Source organism: Felis catus, chromosome A2 (assembly GCF_018350175.1).
Source record: "Felis catus isolate Fca126 chromosome A2, F.catus_Fca126_mat1.0, whole genome shotgun sequence".
Lineage (NCBI taxonomy): Eukaryota > Metazoa > Chordata > Mammalia > Carnivora > Felidae > Felis > Felis catus.
The window spans coordinates 14566189-14589511 of NC_058369.1; the positions used below are offsets into that span (position 1 = coordinate 14566189).

At 52.0% G+C, this 23323-nt stretch overlaps 3 protein-coding genes across 7 annotated transcripts in view; 2 read left to right on the forward strand and 1 right to left on the reverse strand.

Moving 5' to 3' along the window:
* The window catches only part of GATAD2A (GATA zinc finger domain containing 2A), a 104949-nt gene extending 95162 nt beyond the window's left edge, over positions 1-9787 (forward strand). For 4 of the 5 annotated variants that reach the window (XM_023247858.2, XM_023247857.2, XM_019820232.3 and 1 more), the window contains exons 10-13: positions 2325-2623; positions 3304-3378; positions 3663-3858; positions 6234-9787. In XM_023247858.2, coding sequence (XP_023103626.1) covers positions 2325-2623; positions 3304-3378; positions 3663-3858; positions 6234-6364 — 701 coding nt within the window. In that variant the 3' untranslated portion in view covers positions 6365-9787. The remainder of the gene's footprint in view (positions 1-2324; positions 2624-3303; positions 3379-3662; positions 3859-6233) is intronic. The other variant, XM_023247853.2, reaches the window with a different exon arrangement.
* Positions 9788-12518: 2731 nt separating this feature from the next.
* TSSK6 (testis specific serine kinase 6) lies at positions 12519-14031 on the reverse strand. The gene has a single exon (XM_003982123.6). The coding sequence runs from the start codon at positions 13817-13819 to the stop codon at positions 12998-13000; it is 822 nt and encodes a 273-aa protein (XP_003982172.1). The 5' UTR covers positions 13820-14031; the 3' UTR covers positions 12519-12997.
* A 483-nt stretch (positions 14032-14514) lies between these two features.
* On the forward strand, positions 14515-23301 carry NDUFA13 (NADH:ubiquinone oxidoreductase subunit A13). The gene is made up of 5 exons (XM_003982124.6): positions 14515-14748; positions 21117-21195; positions 22401-22472; positions 22815-22884; positions 23108-23301. The coding sequence occupies exons 1-5, from the start codon at positions 14655-14657 to the stop codon at positions 23225-23227; spliced, it is 435 nt and encodes a 144-aa protein (XP_003982173.3). The 5' UTR covers positions 14515-14654; the 3' UTR covers positions 23228-23301.
* The last annotated feature ends 22 nt before the right edge of the window (positions 23302-23323 follow it).

Genomic DNA, 23323 nt, shown 5'->3' on the forward strand with positions numbered 1-23323 from the left:
CTTGAACATCCTCCTTGGAAACAGTTTGGAAAGCACCACTTGCATGTTAGGTTTTAGGGATAAAAGGGCATATATCAGTTAGTGATCAAAAGTAACACTGGAAATGGAGGTGGGAAACCAGATATTGGCCCTTGGGAGGCCTCTACCAGATGCTGATGTGAAGATGTTCTTGTTCTGAGATTGATTCGTGGTGACTTTATTTGGGCAGCCAGCCTGAATCCTCTCCCTATGTGATCTCAGCAAATGCTCAGAGCTGAGGAGAAGGTGGAGCCATAACCAGTCCAGGGCAAGGAAGGGCTCAGTAGGCTTTAGACCACATACCTTGAATTGTCCCTTAGTACATGCCGACTGCTCCCAGGGCACAGACTCTGGGGCGACCGTAATTGGGGCCCATACAGAGGGAAAGCACCTTCTGCCTGCTTGCTTCTGCAGAGAGGGAGGGAGGCAGGTGTGTATAACAGGGAGCTGTGACCCCCGTAGTGCCTGCTTGCTGTCAGGGTGTTGGTGGGAGTGCTTTCTTCTCCCTCATTAGTCAGCATATCACAGAATTTCCTCCTCAGGTGTTGTATTCAGTGCCTTTGAGAGGCAGAGCCCTCCATATGTAGGCAGGACCAGACCCAGGGCAGAGAACACCCAGCCGGCCACCTCAGATTTACTTGTAGCCTCCTTACTACACCCCACCCACCTACCCAACCCCATTGCTCTTAAAACAGTCCCCAACCACAGGGCCATATCAAGGATTGACCATGAGTCAGGTTGAGAGTAGGAGACCACAAAGGCCCAACCAACATTGGCTTCAGGTATGAGCTGTCACATGGCTTGGATGTGTTTGGATCCCTTTGATGTCTTTATGATGGAGTGTTACTGGCAAAAGAGCTGCTGCGAGCCCAGTGCAGGATGGGTGGGTGGGAGACCCACGTCAGGACACAATGCCCGTCCATCTGCAGCCATCTGCCCTGGGGACCTCCTCTCCCAGATCAGCCTTTTCTCTACCTGTTCTCTCATCAGGAGTCAGTATCCCTCTCGTATTGCCCAAAACTGGTCCTAAGTGTGGGAGGAGGCTCTGAGCCCTATTTGAGGTGTCTCCTGATACCTCACAGAGCCTCCGTCTGGTTGGCTGTGTGCAGCCTCATACCGGCGTCTCCACTCTGGTGCCATTCATGCCCACCACAGCTGCCTAGGAGAAGGTACCTTGTCCTCCAGGCTTGGATGTTTGGAAGGGGATGTGCTCTTTTCACCAGAGCATGTTAGCTGCAGGTGAGGGCCTGGGGCTGGGGGCCTGAAGTAGACCCTGGGTGGCTGGATCTGGTGACATCTCATCTGCTCTGTGGGGTGAGGGGCTTCCCCAGTCTGATCCTGCACAGCCCCTCAGCATTTGGGGCAGTTTGGGCAGGCCAAGGGTCTCTCAGCAGCATGGTCTCTGATGTTAAAAGGAAGTTAAGCCCTTGAGTACTAGACACAAAAAGATAGTTGTAAAATGCCAAAAGTACCCCTTCACTTTGGATGGCAAAAATAATTTTGATCCCATGCCTGAGCATGCACTTTACCTGGCTTTCCCCAGTCACCCTTCCTATGGCCATCCGAGGGGATGCCACATTCCCATCTCAGAAAAGGGGGCCAAGGACCCAGAGCAGTTGTGTGCTCTCACCTGGGCAGCAGGTATGAGTCCTGGCCCTGCTGCTGACTGGTGTGTGACTCTGCAAGTCACTTCATCTCCTCAGCCTCGGTTTTCTCCTCAGAAAAACCTTTAGTGGACTAGGGTGCCCTGTTAGGAGGTTATTGTGAGAATCGAACACCTTTGTATATGCACAAGACACTGGGTAGGATACTTGTCAGCATGAGTACTTGCTGGATGATTGGTCCTTATTTGACTTGCCCATCACAGCGAGGTGGGACCTGGAGGGGGTTACCATTTCCTTTTCACTGATGAGGTGTGGGAGGGTTGGAAAAACCTCCATCCCTGAAATTTAATGTTGCACTGAGGGTGGGAAAGGCAACTGGGAGTAGCCAATCTGAGAGCATTGATGTTCTTGAGAATTGATACCCAGTGTACCTGATCCATGGCATTTTCCAAAGCTTCTCAAATTCCCTTCTATTGGCAAACCTTCCCCAGGGCTGGCCTAGTGTCCACACACAGCACCCGGTATGTGTGTGCCAAACAGACATTGTCGACTTGGGATTTTGGTTCCTGATGCCAGTTGGGCCATGCAGCCCAGGGCACTGCTCTAGATCTGTCATGTGTCCTCATTCTGCCCTGGGATGGTAGGGGCTCTGATTCTGGCATCCTGTTCCTCTGACGTGAACCCACCTGTCTCTCCCTGCAGCAGGCAGGATGTCAGCCGCTGTTGTTCTGTCCCGGGAGCCCTACATGTGTGCGCAGTGCAAGACGGACTTCACGTGCCGCTGGCGGGAGGAGAAGGGTGGTGCCATTATGTGTGAGAACTGCATGGCATCCAACCAGAAGAAGGCACTCAAGGTAGAGCACACCAGCCGGCTGAAGGCTGCCTTTGTGAAGGCGCTGCAGCAGGAGCAGGAGATCGAGCAGCGCCTCCTACAGCAGGGTGCCGCCCCCGCACAGGCCAAGGCTGAGCCTGCCACTGCCCCACACCCCGCACTAAAGCAGGTGAGAGTCCTTAGGGAGCCAGAGCTGCGGCCCTGAGGCCTGGGATCATGGGCTGGGCGGCCTTGCCTCTAGGAGAGGGGCCTTGTTCCCTTGGCTGGGAGTTGTTGCTAGCAAGCAAGATGTTCCGACATTCTGTCTCACACTGGGCAGTCATCTGCCTGGTTGTTAACTGTGTGTCTAAATTGCATTTAATGGTGGCCTTTGGTGGTGAAAATACTAATTTGCAGTTTCTTTAGATTTTGTAGCTTTCACTTGCAGTGTTCCAGCTGACAAGTACTTCTTGTCTAAAACGACTTTTCTGAAAGCCACATTGAGATGCAAAAGGGGCATTTGGAAGAAATGTTCTAGCTAAATTAAGGAGAGAAGCAAGTTTGAAATCAAGTTTTTTGGCTGCTTTTTTTTTTTAATGCTTTGCTTTCCCACCCCTTATAGACCCAAAGCACCCCGTTGGCAACTTTTTGTGTCCTTGGAAGTCATTTGTAATTCACTAATAAATACATCTTCTCAAGATCCCTATGTAGTGGGTGGCTGTGCTGCCCTCGGGAAACAGCCTGTCCCATGGGGACTGGGCCTCATGCGGCCACAGCTGCTGCCCTTTGGTCACTCTAGGTCACCCTAGGCCGGCCTGTGGATGGTGCTGACCTCGGTTTCAACCCCCCCCCTCCCCCCCGTTTGTGTAGGTCATAAAACCCCGGCGTAAGTTGGCGTTCCGCTCAGGAGAGGCCCGCGACTGGAGTAACGGGGCTGTGCTACAGGTCAGAACTGCGGTGCCGGGAGCCCCTGCACCGCGCCACCAACCAGCCCTCACGCCCCAGACCGTGACCACGTCAGTCGCCGACTGTCACGCTGCCTGCGTCTGTCTCTCCCTGCCTCCTTCCCCTCTCCCCCGGTGTAACTTACCTGGTCTCCTGATTTTGGACTTTAGGGACCCTGTGTGGGTGGGAAGAGGTCGGCCAGAGCACGGAGAGGCTGCGCTGAGCGTCTTGCCCTCTGTCATCCCCTTCCCCACATGAGCCATCATACCTTCTCTCTGCTGTAGGCCTCCAGCCAGCTGTCCCGGGGCTCAGCCACAACGCCCCGAGGTGTCCTGCACACATTCAGCCAGTCACCCAAACTGCAGAATGCAGCCTCGGCCACAGCCCTTGTCAGCAGGACCGGCAGACATTCCGAGAGAGCTGTGAGCACCGGCAAGGGCAATGCCACCACCAACTGGAAGAAGGCACCCCTGAGTACAGGTGGGTGGCCCCCACAGGGCTTAGAGTGGGGACCTTGTCATGATGAGGTCCACAGGGGCACCTGGGTGGCTCAGTTGGTTAAGCATCCAATTCTTGATCTTGGCTCAAGTCGTGATCTCACAGTCCGTGCATTCAAGCCCTGCTTAAGGCTCCATGCTGGCAGTTCCGAGACTGCTCAGGATCCTCTCTCTCCCTCTGTCTCTCCCCTTCCCCAGCTTGTGCTCTCCTCTCTCAAAGGAAATAAACCTCAAAAAGAAAAGAAAAGAAAAACATGCACACATACAGGTGAACAGAAATGATAGACAGAGCCCTGAGACCCCAGACCTGTCCCCTGAGAACACCTGCTTCTGACTCTTCAGCTTAATCTCTGTTCACTAAATAAGATGCCCTGAACAGCTGGTAACCCTGGATGGATAACTAATTGCCCTTGTTTGCTCGCTCTATACCCAGACTCTAGCTCTTGACCCAAAACGTGGAGCAGACCCAGTTTAGGTAGTGTGTCTCACACACACACGCACACGCCATCCAGCCAGTGGGCATCTGTCAGCACAAACACTCAATCTTGCCAACTCTGGGTGCTGTGCCTCCTCCCCACTCCCCCACCTTCCTGCCATAGGGAATGCCTGCTTTTGCTGTTATGTTTTACCTTCTCTGATGCAGTAATTAATTTATTGTTGAGCCAGGCAGCATTCTTCATTCCCTGCTTTGTGGTTCACTCTTCCCACCCTCTGGTTTGGACAGGTCAGGTGGTGCAAAGTTGCAAGCTAGCATGAGAATGTGGTAGGGTGCCTTGGTGGGCTCAGTCAGTTAAGTGTTGACTTCGGCATAGGTCATGATCTCACGGTTCATGGGTTCGAACCCTGCACCAGGTTCTGTGCTGACAGCTCGGAGCCTGGAGGCCTGCTTTGGATTCTGTGCCTCCCCCTCTCTCTGCCCCTCCCCTGCTCATGTTCTGTCTGTCTGTCGCTCTCTAAAATAAATAAAAAACTCCAAAAAAAAAGAAAAAGAAAGAAAAAACTCAAAACCCCAAAAACATTGGGGGAAGAGGAGGGAAATCCCTGGAGCAGGGGCAAGACCATGGTGGGCATCAGAGGACTCTGAGGAGACCACATTTGAGAAACAACTCAAGGGAGGAGGGATACACTTAGGTGAGCATTCCCTAGTCTGCCACAGCCCCCATCATCTTTGGGTCATCCCCCACACCACTTGCCCCATTTTTTATTTATGTGCTGTCATTAAGGTGGCAGTTAAATATTTCCATTAAAAACAGGAAAGTGAAAAAGACACAGAGGGCTGAGAGAGACAGGTGAGTGCTTTCACTGTGGGAGTGAGTGCCCTGCCCCCCACCTGAGCTCGCTGCGTCCCTGTCAAAAGAGGAGGCACCATCATGAGATCTGTCTCCCTAGGCAGAACTGGGAAAGCCAGGCTGTCTGCAAACAAAACACAGGAGTCTGCTGTGCATGCAGCTGACCACAGAGTTAGAAATACGGCCAAATATCAGACTTCCACAGGATGTAGCTCAGGAAAGGGAGGACATTGGTCTGATTGCCGAAGAACCTATTCTGTAGAGCAGAGAGAGAGCATTTGTAAACATAAAGCGGGCAGAGATACTTTTGTGTGTCATGTTTAAGATGCAGCTAAGAACTCAGAGCAGTTTGGAAATTCCTTTTGTGGAAAATTTTGAAAGTATATGAAATCAGCGGGAAAAGTCCAATGCAGGTGTGTGCATGTGTACACAGTGGTAGGAGCCATGTAAAACTGCATATTTAAGGTAATATTTGAAAGGGAATATGAAGGAATAAATAGTTGCTGTGTTCAGCAGTAGGACTAGAGGTAAGTGTGTAATAGTTTTAAAAACAGCATTTCCCAAAAGAGTTCTCCCAGCATTCCTAGTTAACCCTTGGTTTCTTGGCAGGACTCAGTCATGTTTCTCTTTAGAATGTATAGAGGTTTCCCAATTGCATTTGACCTCAAAACACTTGTTCCACAAAGTACATTAACCTCCACCAAAAGCACTCTTGGGGTAACACAGTGATAGGGGGAATGGAATGGGGCAGTCTTTACCCCCAGGCCAGCCAAAAACCTATTTGTGTTGGGAGATTGGGGGTCATTTCTTCATTTTTCAGTTGTAAAAGAGATGCTTGTTCATTGTGGAAATTTCGAGAATACAAAACAAATATAACGGTGTTTCTACCCCAAGAGAACAAATGCTGTATTTCGGGGCTTTTCCCCTATTCTGCATCTCCACTGGTGTGTCACTTGTGTGTAACTGAGTGCCCTACAGAGGTTTCCTGCTCTTTTCACCATTCCATGTTCCCTTTAATGTCATGAGATTATTACCACACCATTAAAACTGTCACTCTGTTCTTTTGCAGGTGGGGCCCTTGCGTTTGTCAGCCCGAGCTTGGCAGTGCACAAGACCTCCTCAGCTGTGGACCGCCAGCGGGAGTACCTCCTGGACATGATCCCGCCACGCTCCATCCCCCAGTCAGCCACGTGGAAATAGTGCGAGCCGGGCCCGGTGGAGAACAGGCTCCCTCCTCCCTCCCACCTGGCCCTGCCACCCTCCACTCGGGAAGACATCATGCTCCCCGAGAGAATGAGTGAGCGAGCGCCGGCCATGCTGCAGAAGCAAGGGCTCCATTCTTGGCTGCAAAATCTCGTCGCAGCTGAGGGGCTGCTTCACAGGTGGACGAGGAATATCACTGGGGGACCTTTCCCTTGGGCTTTTTTCCTTTCTTTGCCTTTAGTTTGCCCAACACCAGCAGAAAAGTGGACCTCGGGGGCTGGTTCTGCTTCCGGCCCTTCCTTTCAGCCCCCCTCTCTCCCCAATCCCCCCAAGCCCGGCAGGGTGCATGGACGGCTCACCCTGGACACTGTGACACGCTCGGCGAGACCGGCGCCCGGGGCTTCTGAAGTCGAGCGGAGCGTTCTGTTTTGTTTTTGCTTCTCCCCATCTTAGCCCTCCAAGTCTTTGACTGCCTTCCTTCATGGCAATCTCTAGGTTGACAGATTTTTTTTTTTTTTTTAATCACCTCATGATGATGGAGTTTAAAGTAAACCGTGCAGACCCAGGGGTCCCTGCCGAGCACGGCCCCCACACCCCAGAGGGTGGGCCACTGACTGCCCAGCTCTCAGTCTAGCAGAAGGCCTCTGCTGCTGCTCATCCCGGAGACCCCGGACCTCCCACACTTAGCAGAAGAACAAACTGCAACCCTGACCCAGACAGAGAGCCTGGAATCCCGGAAGCCGCGTACCGCCAGTGGAGGGAGGAGAGAATTGGCAGCAACATCTGGAGCCTGAGTGGGAAATTAGAGGGGCAGGCTATTGTGTTTTTTGTTGTTGTTGTGGTTTTATTTTATTAAATTTTTCTTTTCCTACTTATTTTGATGGACAACATCCTAAGGTACCCTGGCCTATGCTCCTGTCAGGTGTGTCTGGTGGGGAGGTGCCCCTGCCCCTCCAAGACGTCAGGGTTTCTGTTTGGGTCTAGTTTAGAACCTTTCCTTAAAGCGGGGCCATGCTGCCAGGGTTCGCCTTCAGACTTTTTTTTTTTTTTTTTTTAAACCCTCTTTCGAGTCTACAGAAATGTCTTTCAAAGGATCAGGTCTGCTCTTAGTTTCATTTTGGTTTCTCCCACTCTTTAAAAATCAGTTCCATGAGGATAGACAGAAGCTGTCGTGAGTGTGCTGTGCACGGGCTGTCTCTGTGCAGGTGCAAGGGTGTCCTGTGTGCATGCACACACGTGTGTCGATGTGGAGATGGGGTACACTGCTCCCCACTTCAGCCCCAGCCCTAGTTTTCCTATCCATGCAGTTAGGGACTTAATTTAAAATCCTTATTTTGTAGGGCCGCTGCCTTCAAAACACACTGCTACAACATTCTAATAAAGGCTCATTTAACCCCCTCTCTCATGTTGTGTGAATATCCATGTTTAGCAACATTTTGACCTGCGGTAGAAGACTTAGTTTTGCAACATTCTAATTTTTTGTTGTGTAAAACCCTATATTGCTCATTGATTTTTGTTTTGAGTGCATAACTTACATGGGCTGAAGGAGGGGAGGGTGGGGAAGAGTGGCTTTCATTCCAAGATCCAGGGATTTGGGGGATAGGAGGGATATTGACATTAGGGGGGGGAGGTGTTTTTACACCAAAAAATTAAGAGTATGCAAGCATTTCTATTCCTCACATTTTTCTGTGTGCCTGGCAAATAAATACTTGTCTTATACTACCCTGAGCTGTTAGCCCTCTCTGTTCAATGACATGGGCCAGGTTTTCCAAATCCTTCAAGAAGGAGCACCTGGTCTGGCCTCTTACGTGGGCAAACAGACCTCAGTTCTATGCAGTAACTTGGGATCAGGCATCCAGGCGAGAGTCACCTCTGCACTGGAGGGGTGTGCCAAGATTGTCACACCCCAGCTGGAGTTGAATGGGTCTGTGACTCAAGGGCCTGAGTTGAGCTGTGCTGCACAGGTTGGGCCTCAACCCCAGCCCATTAGAACCTCGCTCATCACTGTGCTCAGGAACCACCTCTGCTCACCTTGCCTGGCTGGACTTCTACCAGCCTCTGAGCTATTAAGGGAGCCTCATGAATTCAGTACAAATCCGACCACCACTGGTGGAGGATAGGGCTACAAGCCCTGGCTCTGCCTCCTCCAGCCCAGGGTCCCTGGGAATAATCCCATCAGGGGCCACTTACTGTGACATGTAACTTTTTTTTAAAGGGGACAAGAACGTGAGATGCCTTAACCTTTTGTTCATTTCTACTGTATCAAAACTCCTACTCCCCCCCCCCTTTTTTTTAGTTTCTCCCTTTGTGGTATAACTTCTCTGATAAGACCCAAATAAGTTCTTTGATGAGACTTACGATGTTACAGGAAAGGCATATTAAATCTCTCTGCATGTGGGGTTTGGACATACTCAGAAAGGATATTAATGTTAAGGGTGTTTTCCCAGCAGCAAAGCTCATCCCTCAAAATTGGCCACAGTGCTGGGGTTCTGGTCTCTCCCTGGCCCCTGGGGCCTCAGACCAAGAGGACCTGGTTCCTAGGAGCAGTGAGAATTTGGGAGCCCTCAGTCCCAAACGATAAAGGTCCAGAGTTATCTGTGACATGAACTCCCAATGGCAACTGGGAAACTGTTCAAGATGCTGGCCACCTCTGGAAGGGTGAAGGTTTGCATATTTGAAATGGCCATATGTGTATACATGCATGTGCACATAGATACCTGTGTGTCCACTTGGAGCCACCCATTTCTCTGGCCATCCTGCCCATGTCATGGGGTCCTGGTTCCCAGTATCCCAACCGTGATGTTGGGACCCACACCTTTGACAAGGCCGACAGTTGCCCTCCTTCCAGGGGTAGCCTCTGGTCCTATCTGTACCCTGAGACCTTCATGAAGCAAGGCTTGGCCCCAGCGCAGAGGGAATGAAAGGCAACTGAGTACAGCCCTGCTGTGTTGCGGCTCCTGTGTCCTACATGTCATTTTCCTGTGGACAGTCATGGGGAGGGATTTTCTATATAATTTAAACATTCTCGTCACAGGGGTGTAGATCATGAAAAAGACAGTTGTTGCTGCTCCACCATAGGGTTTTTATTTGATGCTGAGCTATGCTGCACATGATGGTTGCCTACAAAACTTGGACTGAGCTTTTTTTTTTAAAGGACAGCTGAAGTTTTATAATACTTAACAATGAAAGTGTAATAGACAGTTACACTAGTGCAGGGTATTTGGAAAGTGGGGTTTTGGGGGGTGGGTGGAGAGGTTGTCACTTGTATTTATTGTGACTCTAAATCTTTGATAATAAATGTAAAAAGTTGACCACCAAACCGGAATAGAAGTTCCAATGAACAGAGGCTGGAATCAATGGCTATACATTGTGTCATGAGGAAGTCTTAGAATCTGAAGGAAAATAAAGAAATGGACAATGTGTTGGCTGTATTTTTCTTTTGTCCCCCCAGTCCTGGTTTCCCTGCATTATTTTTGTCCCAGCTTTGGGGCAGCTTGGAGACTGGGGAAGGTATAGTAGGGTGATCCCTTGTTAATGGGGAAACAATGAGACACCTGATTCTTGGGCTTCTTTCAGACTTCATTTCCAAAAGTGGGTGGAGTATCTCCCCAAACTGGGCTCTGTGGCTTTGCCTCTGGGCCTCCCATCTTCACCAGAACCTGTGGCTTTGTGGCCTACTTACCCACAGAGCTGAGGGAGCAGGGTGAGGGTCCAGTGAGTTTTGCCCATCCACTGGTTCTTAGCCCCTTCCAGCCTCCAACCTGGAGTGGTAGGTTTTTCTGGAATTTTCAAGCTTGGCATCTACATTGGGTGTCTTTGCTGCAGGACATTATTAAAGATGTGAGTTTTAGCACAGACAGAGCTGCCCTGCCAGCTCTGAAATGAACAATTTCAGGTGTTCATCAATATTTGTTATCAGATATTGACACAGTTTCAAAAGTTACGCATAAAGTGAGACTTGTGATCACTGGTAAATTCTAATGTACATAAAATATAAGCCTGTTTTCCTAGCTGCTTTTATTTTTTGCAGTTTGTCGTTGTTGTTGTTGTTGTTGTTGTTGTTGTTGTTGTTGTTGTTAAGACCTTCCTGCCTCTGGCCTGGGGGTGTTGATTGTCCTCTCCAACCACCACAACTGGCTAGGCTTCATATGGGTAAGACACAGAACTGCTAACACTGACATTAGAGAAATTAAGCCCAAACCTGTCCCAGTCCACCTGTGACATCCTGACTGGTGCCGCATGCCTCAGCACTGGCTGCAAGAAGCACATATATGGGGCATTTTCTTGGGGGCTCAAAATTCAGCCCTCAAGTGAGTTTTCACTGAGGCAAGCACAGGCTCCTCAATTGTTCAGGGGTGAGTCTCAAGCAGCTTCTCCAGCCAACAAATGGGACAATTGCCCTGGTCCCTGAGGCTTTGTCCCCTCTGAACTGAGCCACACAGGTCTGTGGCTATGGGGTAGGAGGAGCCCCAGGCCCCATTGCTCACACAGATTAAGGCACATGCCATACCCCAGGCACTAGAACCCCACCCTGTGACAAGGGCAAGGAGGGAAAGAATGGGGTGTCAGGGAAGAAGTGGCTTGTTAGGCCAAGTATGGAATGAAGACAGAGGGAAAAGTGGTAGGGAATGGCAACAGCCAATGCAAAGGCTCAGAGGTGAGACCAAACCTGGAGAGTCAAGGACAAGGAAGGCAGTGTGGCTGGACCACGGGGCAAAAGGATGAAGTGGGTTTCATTCTGAGAGTGGTGGGACCCTTAAGAAGGCTCAGGATGCCATCCTTCAATAACCCACAGCCCTTCCCAACAACCTGGAGGTTGTTCCCACTTCCATTTTCCAAGGTATGGTCCAGACCAGAAGAGACGCTTTTCTAGCGCAACCCAGAGGGGGTGGGTTTTCTCTCAGCTCAGATGTGAACCAGCCAAGACTAGAGGCAAAGCACTTTCCCCTCTCTTAGCCTCAATTGCTTCAGCTGTCTCTTTAAGGGGGTTAGGGAAGAGCTGGTAGTTAACGCTCAGGGCACCTGAGAGCCACGAAGGGTGAGTGAGCAGGAGCAGGGTATGGGCAGACACACAAGATGATCGGCCTCCTTGGGAAATGCGTGGAGCTCCGTTGGAGGCAAGCAGGATTAGGGCTTAGGGAGACATCGCCACACACCGCAAATGAGAGACAGCTGCTGTCACTAAACTCAGTAATCTCATTGCAACAAAAGTCCCCAATCTCCCCCAGGCCCTGTGGAGTCCCCTGTCCAGATACACACCTCTCCACCTCTTCTTCCTCCCTCTCTATTCCAGCCATAGACCTTCCTGGCATTACCCAAACACACCAGCTCCAACATATCTTGGGAACACTTGGAACACTTTCCTTCTATTTCCAGTGACTGATTCCTTCAGGGTTCAGCTCAAATGTCTGCTTCAGTCCTTCCTTGGTAACTCGTCCTTCCCCTCACCCAGCTTTTAGCACAAGTTACAATTCTTTACACGCCATTCATTTTTTACTTGACTTTTTACTTGCCTCCTAGCTGAGGGCAGGGATGGATCCAAGCCTCTTTGCTGAGTCCCAGAGCTTGGCACACAGTAGGCATTCAATAAATGTATGAATAAAGAAAGGACTGAAGTAACCAGCTTGCCCAGCAGTCTCATGCTTTACCCTTGACTCTCCCCTCCCCCTGCCCCAGACAACTTCTTTACCAAGGAAGGACTTTTACTAAGGAGAGTTTCCACCACCTCCCCAACTCCACTCCAGCCTTTTCTGGTTTCAAATTCCAGCTGTGTTCCTGGGCAAACGACATCTGTATGGGCCTCAATTTCCTCATCTGTAAACGCTCAATTTATGTTAAAGCAGGAGGCCCCCACCCCCACGAGGTTCCATCCTTAAACACGGGCAGGGTGCTAGGATCTTTGCTCCCCAGCCCATCAATTCCATTGCCATCACGACACCTGGGATGGCCCCAAAGCCCTTTCGAGTCGGCTGAGGTTGGGGAGCCCAAAAGTCTGGTTTGAATCTTCCCAATTCCCTTTTGAGACCTAGGACAAGAACCTCAACAAGCCTCTTCTACAATGGGGCTCCACGCCTGCCTTCCCCTGCGGGATGAAACACCCTCCCCCCCACACACACACACTCGGTAAAAGGGGGCCATTGCCAGAGGCAGGTGCGAGAAAGAGCGACTTTATTGCAAGTTTCAAGGAGGCAGCGCCGGGAGCTTGCGGTCCCTCACACGCATTCGCGGCTGTCTCGAGGGCGCCCTTCACACGCGTCCACTCGCTGGCAGCTCCTCCAAGTAGCCACGGCCTGTCTGCAGCCATCGCTCATTCCGCGCTAGCGCAATGCTTCCGATTCCTCTCGTCCCTTCCCCTCCCGGGGACTTCTCTTAGGAAAGAGAGGAAGCGCTTGCGCCCTCTTGCTCTTGGGATCATAGGGAGAGGAGCTAGATTCTAAACAGGGGCGACTGCAGCCCCAACCATCCAGAGAAAGGAAAAGTGGCGGGGGGGGGGGGGGGAGGGGGGGAGAAGGGGTATGCGCGTGCGCAGTGGCGCGTGTCGGCTTCGCCGGAGTACGGAAGCACGCCTCGCACGCGTGCGCTGCGCTTGCGCAGTGCTCAGGGCGGCGTAAATGGCGGGAACCCCGGCTTCTAGCCAGAATCCCCAGCACGCAGCCAGCCGTTGCGCGCTACCTGGCCCGCTGAGGGCCTGGAGGACGGGCTGAACTGCAGCAATTCAGCGATCAGGGCCTTGCAGCGCTCGGACACCTCGAGGCCGTCGGGGTAGAGTACGCCGCGCTTCTGGCGCCTGGGCAAGCCAGCGATGTCTGAGTCGTCGAAAGGCATGCACCCGGTGACCATGACGTAGAGCACGACGCCCAGGCTCCACACATCGTACTTCTTGGGGTCGTATGGGATGCCCAAGAGTACCTCAGGCGACGCGTAGGCAGCCGAGCCGCAGTAGGTGGTGCTCAAGTCAGGATAGCCATGTGCCTGGCGACCAAAGCCAAAGTCAGTGAGCTTCACTCGGCGCTCGTCAGGGCTCAGCAACACGTTTTCGCACTTGAGGTCACGGTGCACCAGGTGGTGGTCATGCAGGTAGCGCACAGCTCCGGCGATCTGCGCGAAGAGGTCGCGCGCCTGACCCCCGGGGATGCGCCCGTTGCGCTGCACTGCCTGCAGCAGGTCGGTGGCAGCCGCCTCCATCACTATGTACAGCTTCCCATTGCACACCTCGATGAACTCGAAGACGTGCACGATGTGAGGGTGCCGCACGCCCCGCAGGATGGACAGTTCGCGGGGCAGGAACTTGTTGACAAAGTCAGGTGGCGCGCGCCGCCGGTCCACCACCTTGATGGCCACCGTGCCCTTGTACTTCTTGGACGTGGCCACCTTCACCTTGGAGTAACTGCCCTCGCCTATCGTGCGTCCCAGCTTATAGCCGAGTTCGCTCAGAAGTTTGTCGCCCGACATGGTGGCGCCTGGGGCGCGCGGGGAGCAGGAGGCGGCTGCTGTCGGAGGGCGGCCGGACTCCAATCTCGGGCCTAACCCATGGCGCTTGGCACCTGCACACCCGCACCCCCATGTGCCCACTCCCGGGTCCCTGCCCCTGCGGAGTCTTTTATTGCCCAGGTAACAGTTTCTGCCTTGTGAAGTGACTGTGGGCGTCACCCCGCCTCGGGGTAAGGGCCCCCTGGACCCCGCCCTGCAGGGTCCCCCAAGGCCATCAGGCTTTGTGACTCATAATTGCTCTGAATGCCCCAGTTCCCATTAGAGGCTATTGGCAAGGGGTCTCGACCACGACCGGGAAGCAGAGTCTGTGCCTGGCACTGGGGAAGCTTCTCATGAGTCAAATACGAACAACAGTCGTCCCCCAACTTCGTGTACCCAGCCCTAGCCATGTGAAGCTCTGGGCTGCCCGCAGTGCCCCGCGACGGGGAGAAAACGAGAGGGGGCTTAATTCGGTGACCTGGCTCTGAATGGTCTGAGCATCGCACCAGAGGGAAGGTGTAGGGGAGGGAGGTCCTTTAGGGCAAGGGCCCAGGCGACCGGACGAGCTCCAGGCGTCTACACCGACTGGGCTAAGCTCCGTCTGAGAGAAGAAATAGAGTCCTCGGCTGCAGCCTGGTTGCCCAGACGATCCCTGAACCCAGTCCCGGAGCTCTACCTCGCTGTAGGACCGCTACCCTAGCGTACTACGTGCCCTAGTCCTGCCTAAGACATGCGCGGTACGTTCCGCCACACTCATCATGGCGGCGGCCGCCGGACGTAACTTCCGCCCGCGGCCGGAAGCACGGGTCCTGCGAACATGGCGGCGTCGAAGGTGAAGCAGGACATGCCCCCGCCGGGGGGCTATGGCCCCATTGACTACAAGCGGAACCTTCCACGTCGGGGACTGTCGGGTCAGTGTCGCACTGCGCCGGGGTGTCAGGGTTGGGACTATAGGGCGCCGCGAAAGGAGGTGGAACCCGAGGATCCCCTATCGCTTCTGTAGTAAGAGGCTGCTACTTGCACTCAGGGCCGTCCAGAGTAAAACTGGTGCGGAAACGGGAACATTGAGGGAATTTAGAAGATGTTCCTCTCTGGTAGTCCCTACCTGTGGATGTCCCAGGAATATGTATTCTTAAATTCTTCAGATGTTTTAATAACATTTTAAAATTGTGTTATTGGGTTCAACACAGAAAAATGTAAAAAAAAAAAAAAAAAAAAGGGTCACATGCTTTGCACCCAGGGTTAACAGAGAAATACAAACTTTTAAACAAGGGTAAATACATTTCCCCTAACTCGAGGAACTTTACATTTAATGTTACGCAAATATGCCTCAATTAAAAAAAATATATGGGCATGGTTTAAAAAAAAAAAAAGGTAATTCAGCCAGTGGGAAAGTTAGTATCAGTTGAAAACTTAAGCTCTTCCCAAGCTCTTGGCTTTTTTGTGTCCCGGAATAGAGGTTGGCAAACTTTTTCTATAAAGGCCCAATAAATATTTTATGCTTTGTGGGTGCCTGGGTGGCTCAGTCGGTAAGTGTCCGACTTCAACTCAGGTCACGATCTTGAAATTTGCGAGTTTGAGCTTCCTATCCGGCTCTGTGCTGAGAGCTCAGAGCCTGGAGCCTGCTTTGGATTGTGTGTCTCCCTTTCTCTCAGACCCTCAGCCCTTCCCCTGCTCATGCTCTGTCTCTCAAAAATAAATAAACATTGGGGTGCCTGGGTGGCTCAGTGGGTTAAGCATCTGGCTTTGGCTCAGGTCACGATCTCACGATTCCTGAGTTCGAGCCCAGCGTTGGTCCCTGTGCTGACAGCTCAGAGGCTGGAGCCTGCTTCGGATTCTGTGTCTCCTCCTCTCTCTGCTCCTCTCCTGCTCACATTCTGTCTCTGTCTCTGTCTCTGTCTCTGTCTCTGTCTCTCTCTCTCTCTCTCAAATAAATAAATAAACAAATGTTAAAAATTAAAAAAAAAATTTTTTTAATGTTTATTTATTATTGAGAGAGAGAGAGAGAGCGAGCACGAGCGGGGGAGGGGGAGAGAGAGAGAGGGAGACACATAATCTGAAGCAGGCTCCAGGCTCTGAGCCATCAGCCCAGAGCCTGACGCGGGGCTCGAACTCCCGGACCGTGAGATCGTGACCTGGCTGAAGTCGGACGCTTAACCAACTGAGCCACCCAGGGGCCCCTAAAAAATTTAAAAAATAAAAAAGATGTGATTCAGTTAACTTGCTAGTAAATTGATCCTTTAAAAAAATAAACATTAACAATTTTTAAAAAATTATGCTTTGCTAGCCAGATGCTCTCTGTCCACTGCCGCTGCTTTTTTTTTTTTTTAAACAACTGTTTACAAACCTAAAAGTGTTCTTAGCCCGAGGGTCATTGAAAAAACAGGTTACAGGCTAGATTGGCATCACATTGGCACTTGACTCATCGTAGAATAGATTGAACAAATACAATGTGATGTGAATGTCTTCATTTCTTTCCTCAAAGTATAACTTAACACCCAGGCCAGTGTATCCCTCGGGTGTGTGGCATGAAGTCTGTTTATGCATGTGCACCTGTGTGACCTGTACCCAGACCAGGCTGCAGAAGGGTCCCAGCCCTTGGTCCTCCCTGGAGTCCTAGTCAGCATCTCTCTCTCTTTCTCTCTTTTTCTGTCTTTTAAAGTTTATTTATTTATTGGGGGGGGGGGGGCAGAGCCCGATGAGGGGCTTGAACCCACAAACCGTGAGATTATGACCTGAGCTGAAATCAAGACCCCAATGCTCAACCAACTGAGCCACCCAGGTGCCCCTCTTTTTTATTTTTAAGTCACAAATGTGCCCTTCATTCCAGTCCTCTTCCAGTTCATGACACAGTAGTGCTTCTATACCATTATCTAGGGTTAGGCCTCCTAGTTGCACCCCTTCACACCAACTCGCATTGTACTACATACAAACCCATCCCAGTCTTTCCTGGCTGCAGAGGGGTGAGGAAGAGACCCCTTCTGGCGGCGTGGTCTTTGTGTACATACGTGCTTTCAGTAATTGCTTGTTGAATGCGCACGTGGCACTGAGCCCTGTCTGGAGGAGCTCACAGCCTAGCAGAGGAGATTAAAATAATCACACCGGAACTTCTCATTTTGGTGAGGCCCCAGATAACCAAGGCCTGCTTTACCCAGGGTGGGCTGGAAGGACCTCTCTGAACAATCCCCAAGGAGGAGGGAACAGCAAGTGCAAAGGCCCTGCCATCCATCCTGCGCCCCACCCTAATCATCTTTCCTGTGCCCCTCCTCCAGCCTTGCTTTTGAGCCTTGTTCTCATTAGCCCTACCCTCCCTTGCTCCCGTAAGGCACCCAAGCCTGGCACCCACTCCCCTTCTCTCTGCCTACATCACTCTCCACTAGGGTCCTAGAACACGCCCAGCTGGCTCAGACCTTCTTTAATTTCTGCTGTTCCCAAAGTGACTGCCACCTCCATCTTTTCCACTCAGCTGTCTTCTCTCCGCTCCTTCCTGTGCCCAATAGGTGGGCCTTTTTTTTTTTTTTCCTTTGTGTCTTTAACATTTTTATTGAAATTCACAAACCAGACCAGACCATTCACCTATTTCATGTGTACAAATTGTTGATTTTAGTCTATCCAGAGTTGCGTAACCATCCCCCGGATCTAAGTTTATAACACTTGCATTACTCCAAAAGGAAACCCCATGAACAGTCACTCCCCATCCTCCCTCCCCCAGCTGCTGGCAACCACCAGTCTGCTTTCTGTCTGGTATGGATTTGCCTGTTCTAGATATTTCGTATAAATGGGTCCTGCTCTATGTGGCCTTTGGTGTCTGGTTGCTTTCACTCAGCAGGATGTTTTTATTTTTTAATGTTTTTATTTTGAAAGAGAGAATATGTGAGTGGGGTGGGGGGGTGGGGGGGGGGCGGGCAGTGAGAGATGGGGAGAGAGAGAGAGTCCCAAGTAGGCTCTGTGCTGAGGGCCCTCAGCACAGAGCCAGACTTGGGGCTCCATCCCACTAACTGAGAGACCGTGACCTGAGCTGAAGTCAAGAGTCGGATGCTTAACCGACTGAGCCTCCCAGGCGCGCATAATGTTTTTAATGTGAATATTGTAGCGTGTGGCAGTTTCTTTCTTTCTTTCTTTTTTTTTTTTTATGGTTAAATAATATTCTTGTATGAGTGGACCACGGTTTGTGTATCCATTTACCACTTGATGGACATTTGAGTTGCTGCCACATTTTGGCTGCTGTGAGCATTCCTGTGCAAGCTTCTGTGTGGATATGTTTCATTTTTCTTAAGTGAAATTTCATCTAGGAGTGGCCTAGCTGGGTCAGATGGTAACTCCACATTTAACATTTTGAAGAACTGCCACACTGTTTTCCACAATTAGCTGTTCTGTTTTACGTTTCTACCTGCAGTGTGTTGAGTTCCAGTTTCTCCATATTTGGATAACACTGATTATTTTCCTTTTTTTTTTTTTTTTTCTTTTCTCTTTTTAAAATTCTAGCCATTCTGGTGGGTGTGAGGTGGCATCTCACTTGGGTTTTGATTTGCATTTCCCTGGTGACTAATTATGTGGGGCATCTTTTCATGTGTTTATTGGCCATTTGTATAACTTCCAGGAGAAATGTCTTCAAGTCCTTTGTACTTTTTCTTTTTTCTTGGAGAGAGAGAGAGAGAGAGAGCTGGAGAGGGGGCAGAAGGAGAGAGAGAGAATCTCAAACAGGCTCCCCACTGTTAGTGCAGAGCCCGATGAGGGGCTTGAACCTATGAGCCATGAGATCATGACCTAAGCTAAAATCAAGAGTCAGATGATCAACCGACTGAGTTACCCAGGTGCCCCTGTACATTTTTTTGATTGGGTTCATCTTATTACTGAGTTTGCAGAGTTCTTTATACATTTTGGATATCATTCCCTTATCAGATACAGGATTTTCAAGGACTTTCTTCCATTCAGCTTGTTGACAGTATCGTTTGTGGCACAGAAGTTTTTCATCTCCATGAAGTCTAGTTCATCTATTTTTTTTTTTTTTTTCTTTTTGCCACTTGTGCTTCTGGTGCCAAAGCTAAGAAGCCATTATCTCATGCAAGGTCTCAGAGACTGACTCATCTGTTTTCTAAGCGTTTTATAGTTTTAGCTCTCAAATTAAGGTCTTTGATCCATTTTGAGTTAATTTTTGTGCATGGGGGAAGGAAAAAGTACACTTTCTTCTTTTGTGTGGGGTTGTCCACTTATCCAATTTGCTGAGAGACTATTCTTTCCCCGTTGAATTGTCTTGGCACCCTTGTCCAAAATCAATTGACCGTGAATGTGAGGGTTTATTTCTGGACTCCCAGTCAGCTCTGTTCCATCGATGTACATGTCTACCCTGGTGCCGTGCCACGCTATTTTATCTTGTACACACAGCTGGGTGTTAAGTTTTGAAACTGTAAAGTGCAAGTCCTCCCCCTTTGTTCTGTTTCAGAATTGTTTGGTTAATCTGATCCCACGAATTTCACAATCCGCTCTTCAGTTCCTGTGGGGCTGGTAAAGGGGGAAGGTTGGGATTCCGAAGGTTGGGTACCGCGCTGAATCGGTACCTTAGTTTGGGGAGGGCTGCCGTCTGAACAGTGTTAAGTTCCAGTACATGAACACAGGATGATTATTTATTCAGGTCTTCTTTACTCATGGCCTGCACCCCCTTCTGGGCATGCCCTTCGTCAGCCTCCACCACCAGACGGGCAGCTCCTGAGGCACAGACCCATACTGAGGGATTGGGGTCTCGGCCTCGCCACTGTCAGCAAGAAAGGGCTGCACCATTGTAAAGGCCCCCTGATTGGAATTTATTTTACTCAGGGGCCCACGCGGGGGCTTGGTGTGAAGGCAAGAGGTTTCCGTGAGGACAGCCCAGGCTTATCCCCCGGGTCGAAAGAAGAGGCCCCTGGGCTCCTCTGCAGCTACTGAAAAGAAAGAGGCAGCTCTTCTAAAACGCTCCTGCCCAGCACAGGTGGTCAGCCATGTGTAAGAGCCACAGGTGCACTGGAAGCTGGTCCCAGGCACTCGGGCCTCGAGAAAGGTTCTGCCTCTGTGCACAGGAACCAGGGTGCCCTCGTTGTCCCACCTTCAGTAACATGGAAGTATCTTAGCTCATATGTTTAACAGGTTTGACTGAGGGGCTAAAAAATCTAACCAGTTCCTCATGCACCTCTGGGTCCAGCAGAGGTGCCAGAAAAGCCCTGTGCTGGAGCTGAGCTGAAGAAGAAGGACGAAGACCAGGACAACAGAGGCCCCTTGCAGACACGGAGCAGGGCTGCGACTCCCAGAGTCCCCACTGTGCACCCCCACAGGTTCTAGGGAGTGGCCTTACCCACTATTTGCTGGTCATTTAGTGGCTGTTAACTGGAACTTGACCTGCCTGAGCTTGTCAGTTCTTCCCAGCAGCCACGAGGCCTGTCCAGGGAAGAGATCACAACTCAGAAGATGAGAGCGTATGGGGTGAGCCAGTCCCAGCCAGGCCCCAGGCAGCTTGGGCCTCCCTGAAGACCCCAGCAGGCCCACAGCCTGTCAGTCAGAATTATAGCACAGGTGCCTGCTGGTGCCAGTAAATATTCATGGCAGCCTCTGTCCCCTGGTGTCCAGGCAGGGGGCTTGACCCTGCTGGGCCAGGAAGCAGCAGCACCCCCGGGAGCCCGGGGTGGGGGGTGGGGGGGGGGCTGGGCCGCCCCTGCAGGGCACTGCTTGCCTCTGGCAGCCCCTCCCAGCTCCTTGTGGGCAGCACTCAGAGAAGTGGCCCAGGCAGCCGGAGCCACCATGGAGCTGGGCCCAGCTATAGATACTACCCTTCCCCGTGGAAGCACCTGCTGACTGGGAACCAAACAACAAGATTGTGGGGCTGGGGCCACCCGATCATAAACAGCAAGGCCTTCGGGCCCTCCTGCAAGCCCTGCTCAGCCTGTACCTTCCAGAAACGGGGATGGGGGGATGGGGGGGCGGAGGTGTGTCAGCCGCAGCTGCCGCACTTGTCAGAGGAAAGCCGAGGCAGCCTGGTGTCCCTGCCTGCAAGGCAGGTGCACGGAATCGAGAGTCGTCTGCAGTTGGGAAGGACGGGTCCAGGGGAGAGGGTTGGTGGACATTCCACAGAGACAAAAAAGGAATCTGAAGAAATACGCACTAGAGACGGTACTGGCCATCTCTAGGAGGGGGTCACTAAGACTTTCACCTTCTCTCGCGTCCATACTTCCGGTGTGCTTCATGAGAAGGAACTACAAGGGGGGGCCTTTCCCGAGGGTAGGCGCTGAGCTGGTGCCCCCTTTCCCCACAGGCTATAGCATGTTTGCTGTGGGCATCGGGACCTTGCTGTTTGGGTACTGGAGCATGATGAAGTGGAACCGAGAGCGGAGGTAGGCCCCAGGCTGGGGACCGTGGGGTGCAACTGTGGTCTTGGTGTCCCTCGGGGCCCTTCATCAGCCCCTCAAGGCTCAGGAAGTATGGGCCTTCCAGAAAGAAATGGCAAGAAAGGAGCTCTTCACCAGGTGTCTCTTGGCCTCCGCTGCTAGGGACTCGAGGGTTGGGATTAGGACAACCCATCAGGTGGAGGTGGAGGGCAGGCTCAGGACATGCTCGTTTAGTGTTTTTTTTGTCAGTGTTAACCAGGCAAAGAGGACAATAAGGGCTTAGAAACAGGCCATGCAACACAGTGACCCTGCCAGCCACATGGGGCCTGAGGGACCGAGGCAGATAGTGGCCTCCATTCAGACTCTCGCTGCCTCTAAGCTGTCAGGATGCCCTGCCAGGTGACCCCTTCTGATTGGCCCCTTACTGGCTGGGCCCCTTTGCCCTGCCACACCCTGCGATATGTGTCCTTAGCACCCCCCAAGGGTGGTGGTGGAGAAGGCCAACCTGTGTCAGGTGCTCAACATTGTTGAGTGAGCTCAAACCGGGTCCAGCTGCCCCATATGCACCATGCACAGGAGTATGGACATGGTGACAATAGTGTGGGGCTGTGGTGGGGCCAGCAGCCTGGGGTGGGGATGCTCTTCTGGGTTTGGGAAGATGGGAGGAGGTGTGAGGGCTGGAGTGGGGGCTGAACTTCATCCAGACCCTTCCCTGTGAGGCTGTGAGATTTCTGGCAATGAGGGGACAGGGCCAGGGACCACATCACAGGGTGCCGCGCCCTCAGTATAGATGGGGCTGGTGGCTTGGAACACACAGAACTGCCTGCTCCGGGCTCACACCCCAGGGTTATTTTGACAGGAAGGGGATATGGTTTTGTAGGGCCCAGAGCCCTGTGATGAAGGTCCCATCCCCTGTCCCCAGTTCACCACAATCATCAGGCCAGGGCTATTTTTAGGATTAAAAACTAAAGTTTTTAACTGAAAAGAAAGTGCGAAGCCATTAGTCTTGTAGACCAGTGCCTGTGCCAGCCCACGTGCCCACACCCCGCCTTCTCATCTTCTTGTGGGTAGAGCTTACTCCCCAAGCCTGCCCCACTCACTTGCCTCTCTGCCGGCTCCCCTCCCCACGCATCAGCCTGAGTCTGAGGCCACATCATCTACCCCGAACTCCAGCCTCATCTGATCTGACTGTTGGTTTTTGGGTTTCACAGGCGCCTGCAGATTGAGGACTTCGAGGCCCGCATTGCGTTGATGCCACTGTTGCAGGCAGAGAAGGATCGGAGGTGGGGCTGCTGGGACCAGGGTTGGAAGGTCACAGGCCTGAGTGTCCCAGCCTGCAGTGCAGGACATGACAAAAGTGCATTTGGGGGCTGACAGCTGTGTCCTGGCATATGTGGGGGAGACCCAAGGGCTAGAATAGGAAGGCTCCCTGGAGGAGGGGACATTGAGGCTGCAGCAGGAGGACAGTAAATGTTTGTAGGGGAAGGAAAGGACAAGAAGGGTTGGCACGTGCAGGGTTGGGAGTGGCAGGAGGTGATTGGGGTGGAACAGGGAAGGATCTGGCACGTCTTTGGGAGTCTCTCGGTGCTCAGGCCTGTCCCCTACCGCCCATTCCATCCCCACAGGGTTCTGCAGATGCTTCGGGAGAACCTGGAGGAGGAGGCCATCATCATGAAGGACGTGCCTGACTGGAAGGTGGGCCCTGGGTAGGGAGGGTGGGGGTCCAGGCCCCCTGCAGGAACACAGCCTCCCAGGGAAAACCTGGAGCCGAGAGGGGTAGTGGGTGCCAGGCGTGAGGAGGGGAAGGCAGCAGCTTTTGGTGTAGGCACGGTAGTCACCAGGCCTGGTGGGGTCCCAATAGGCAGTGTGGGCCTGAAGGGGTAGCTGCACCCCCACCCATACCCCGCTGTTCCCACAGGTGGGTGAGTCTGTGTTCCACACAACGCGCTGGGTGAACCCCATAATGGGCGAGCTCTACGGGCTGCGCACGAACGAGGAGATTCTCAACGCCGCCTACGGCTTCACGTGGTACACATAGGGGCCTGCACCCCTCTGACTACTGGACCCCTGCACCCTCCCCCCTGGAAAGAATAAATGCTCTGGAGACCTGTTTGCCTGTGTCCCGGCGACTGAG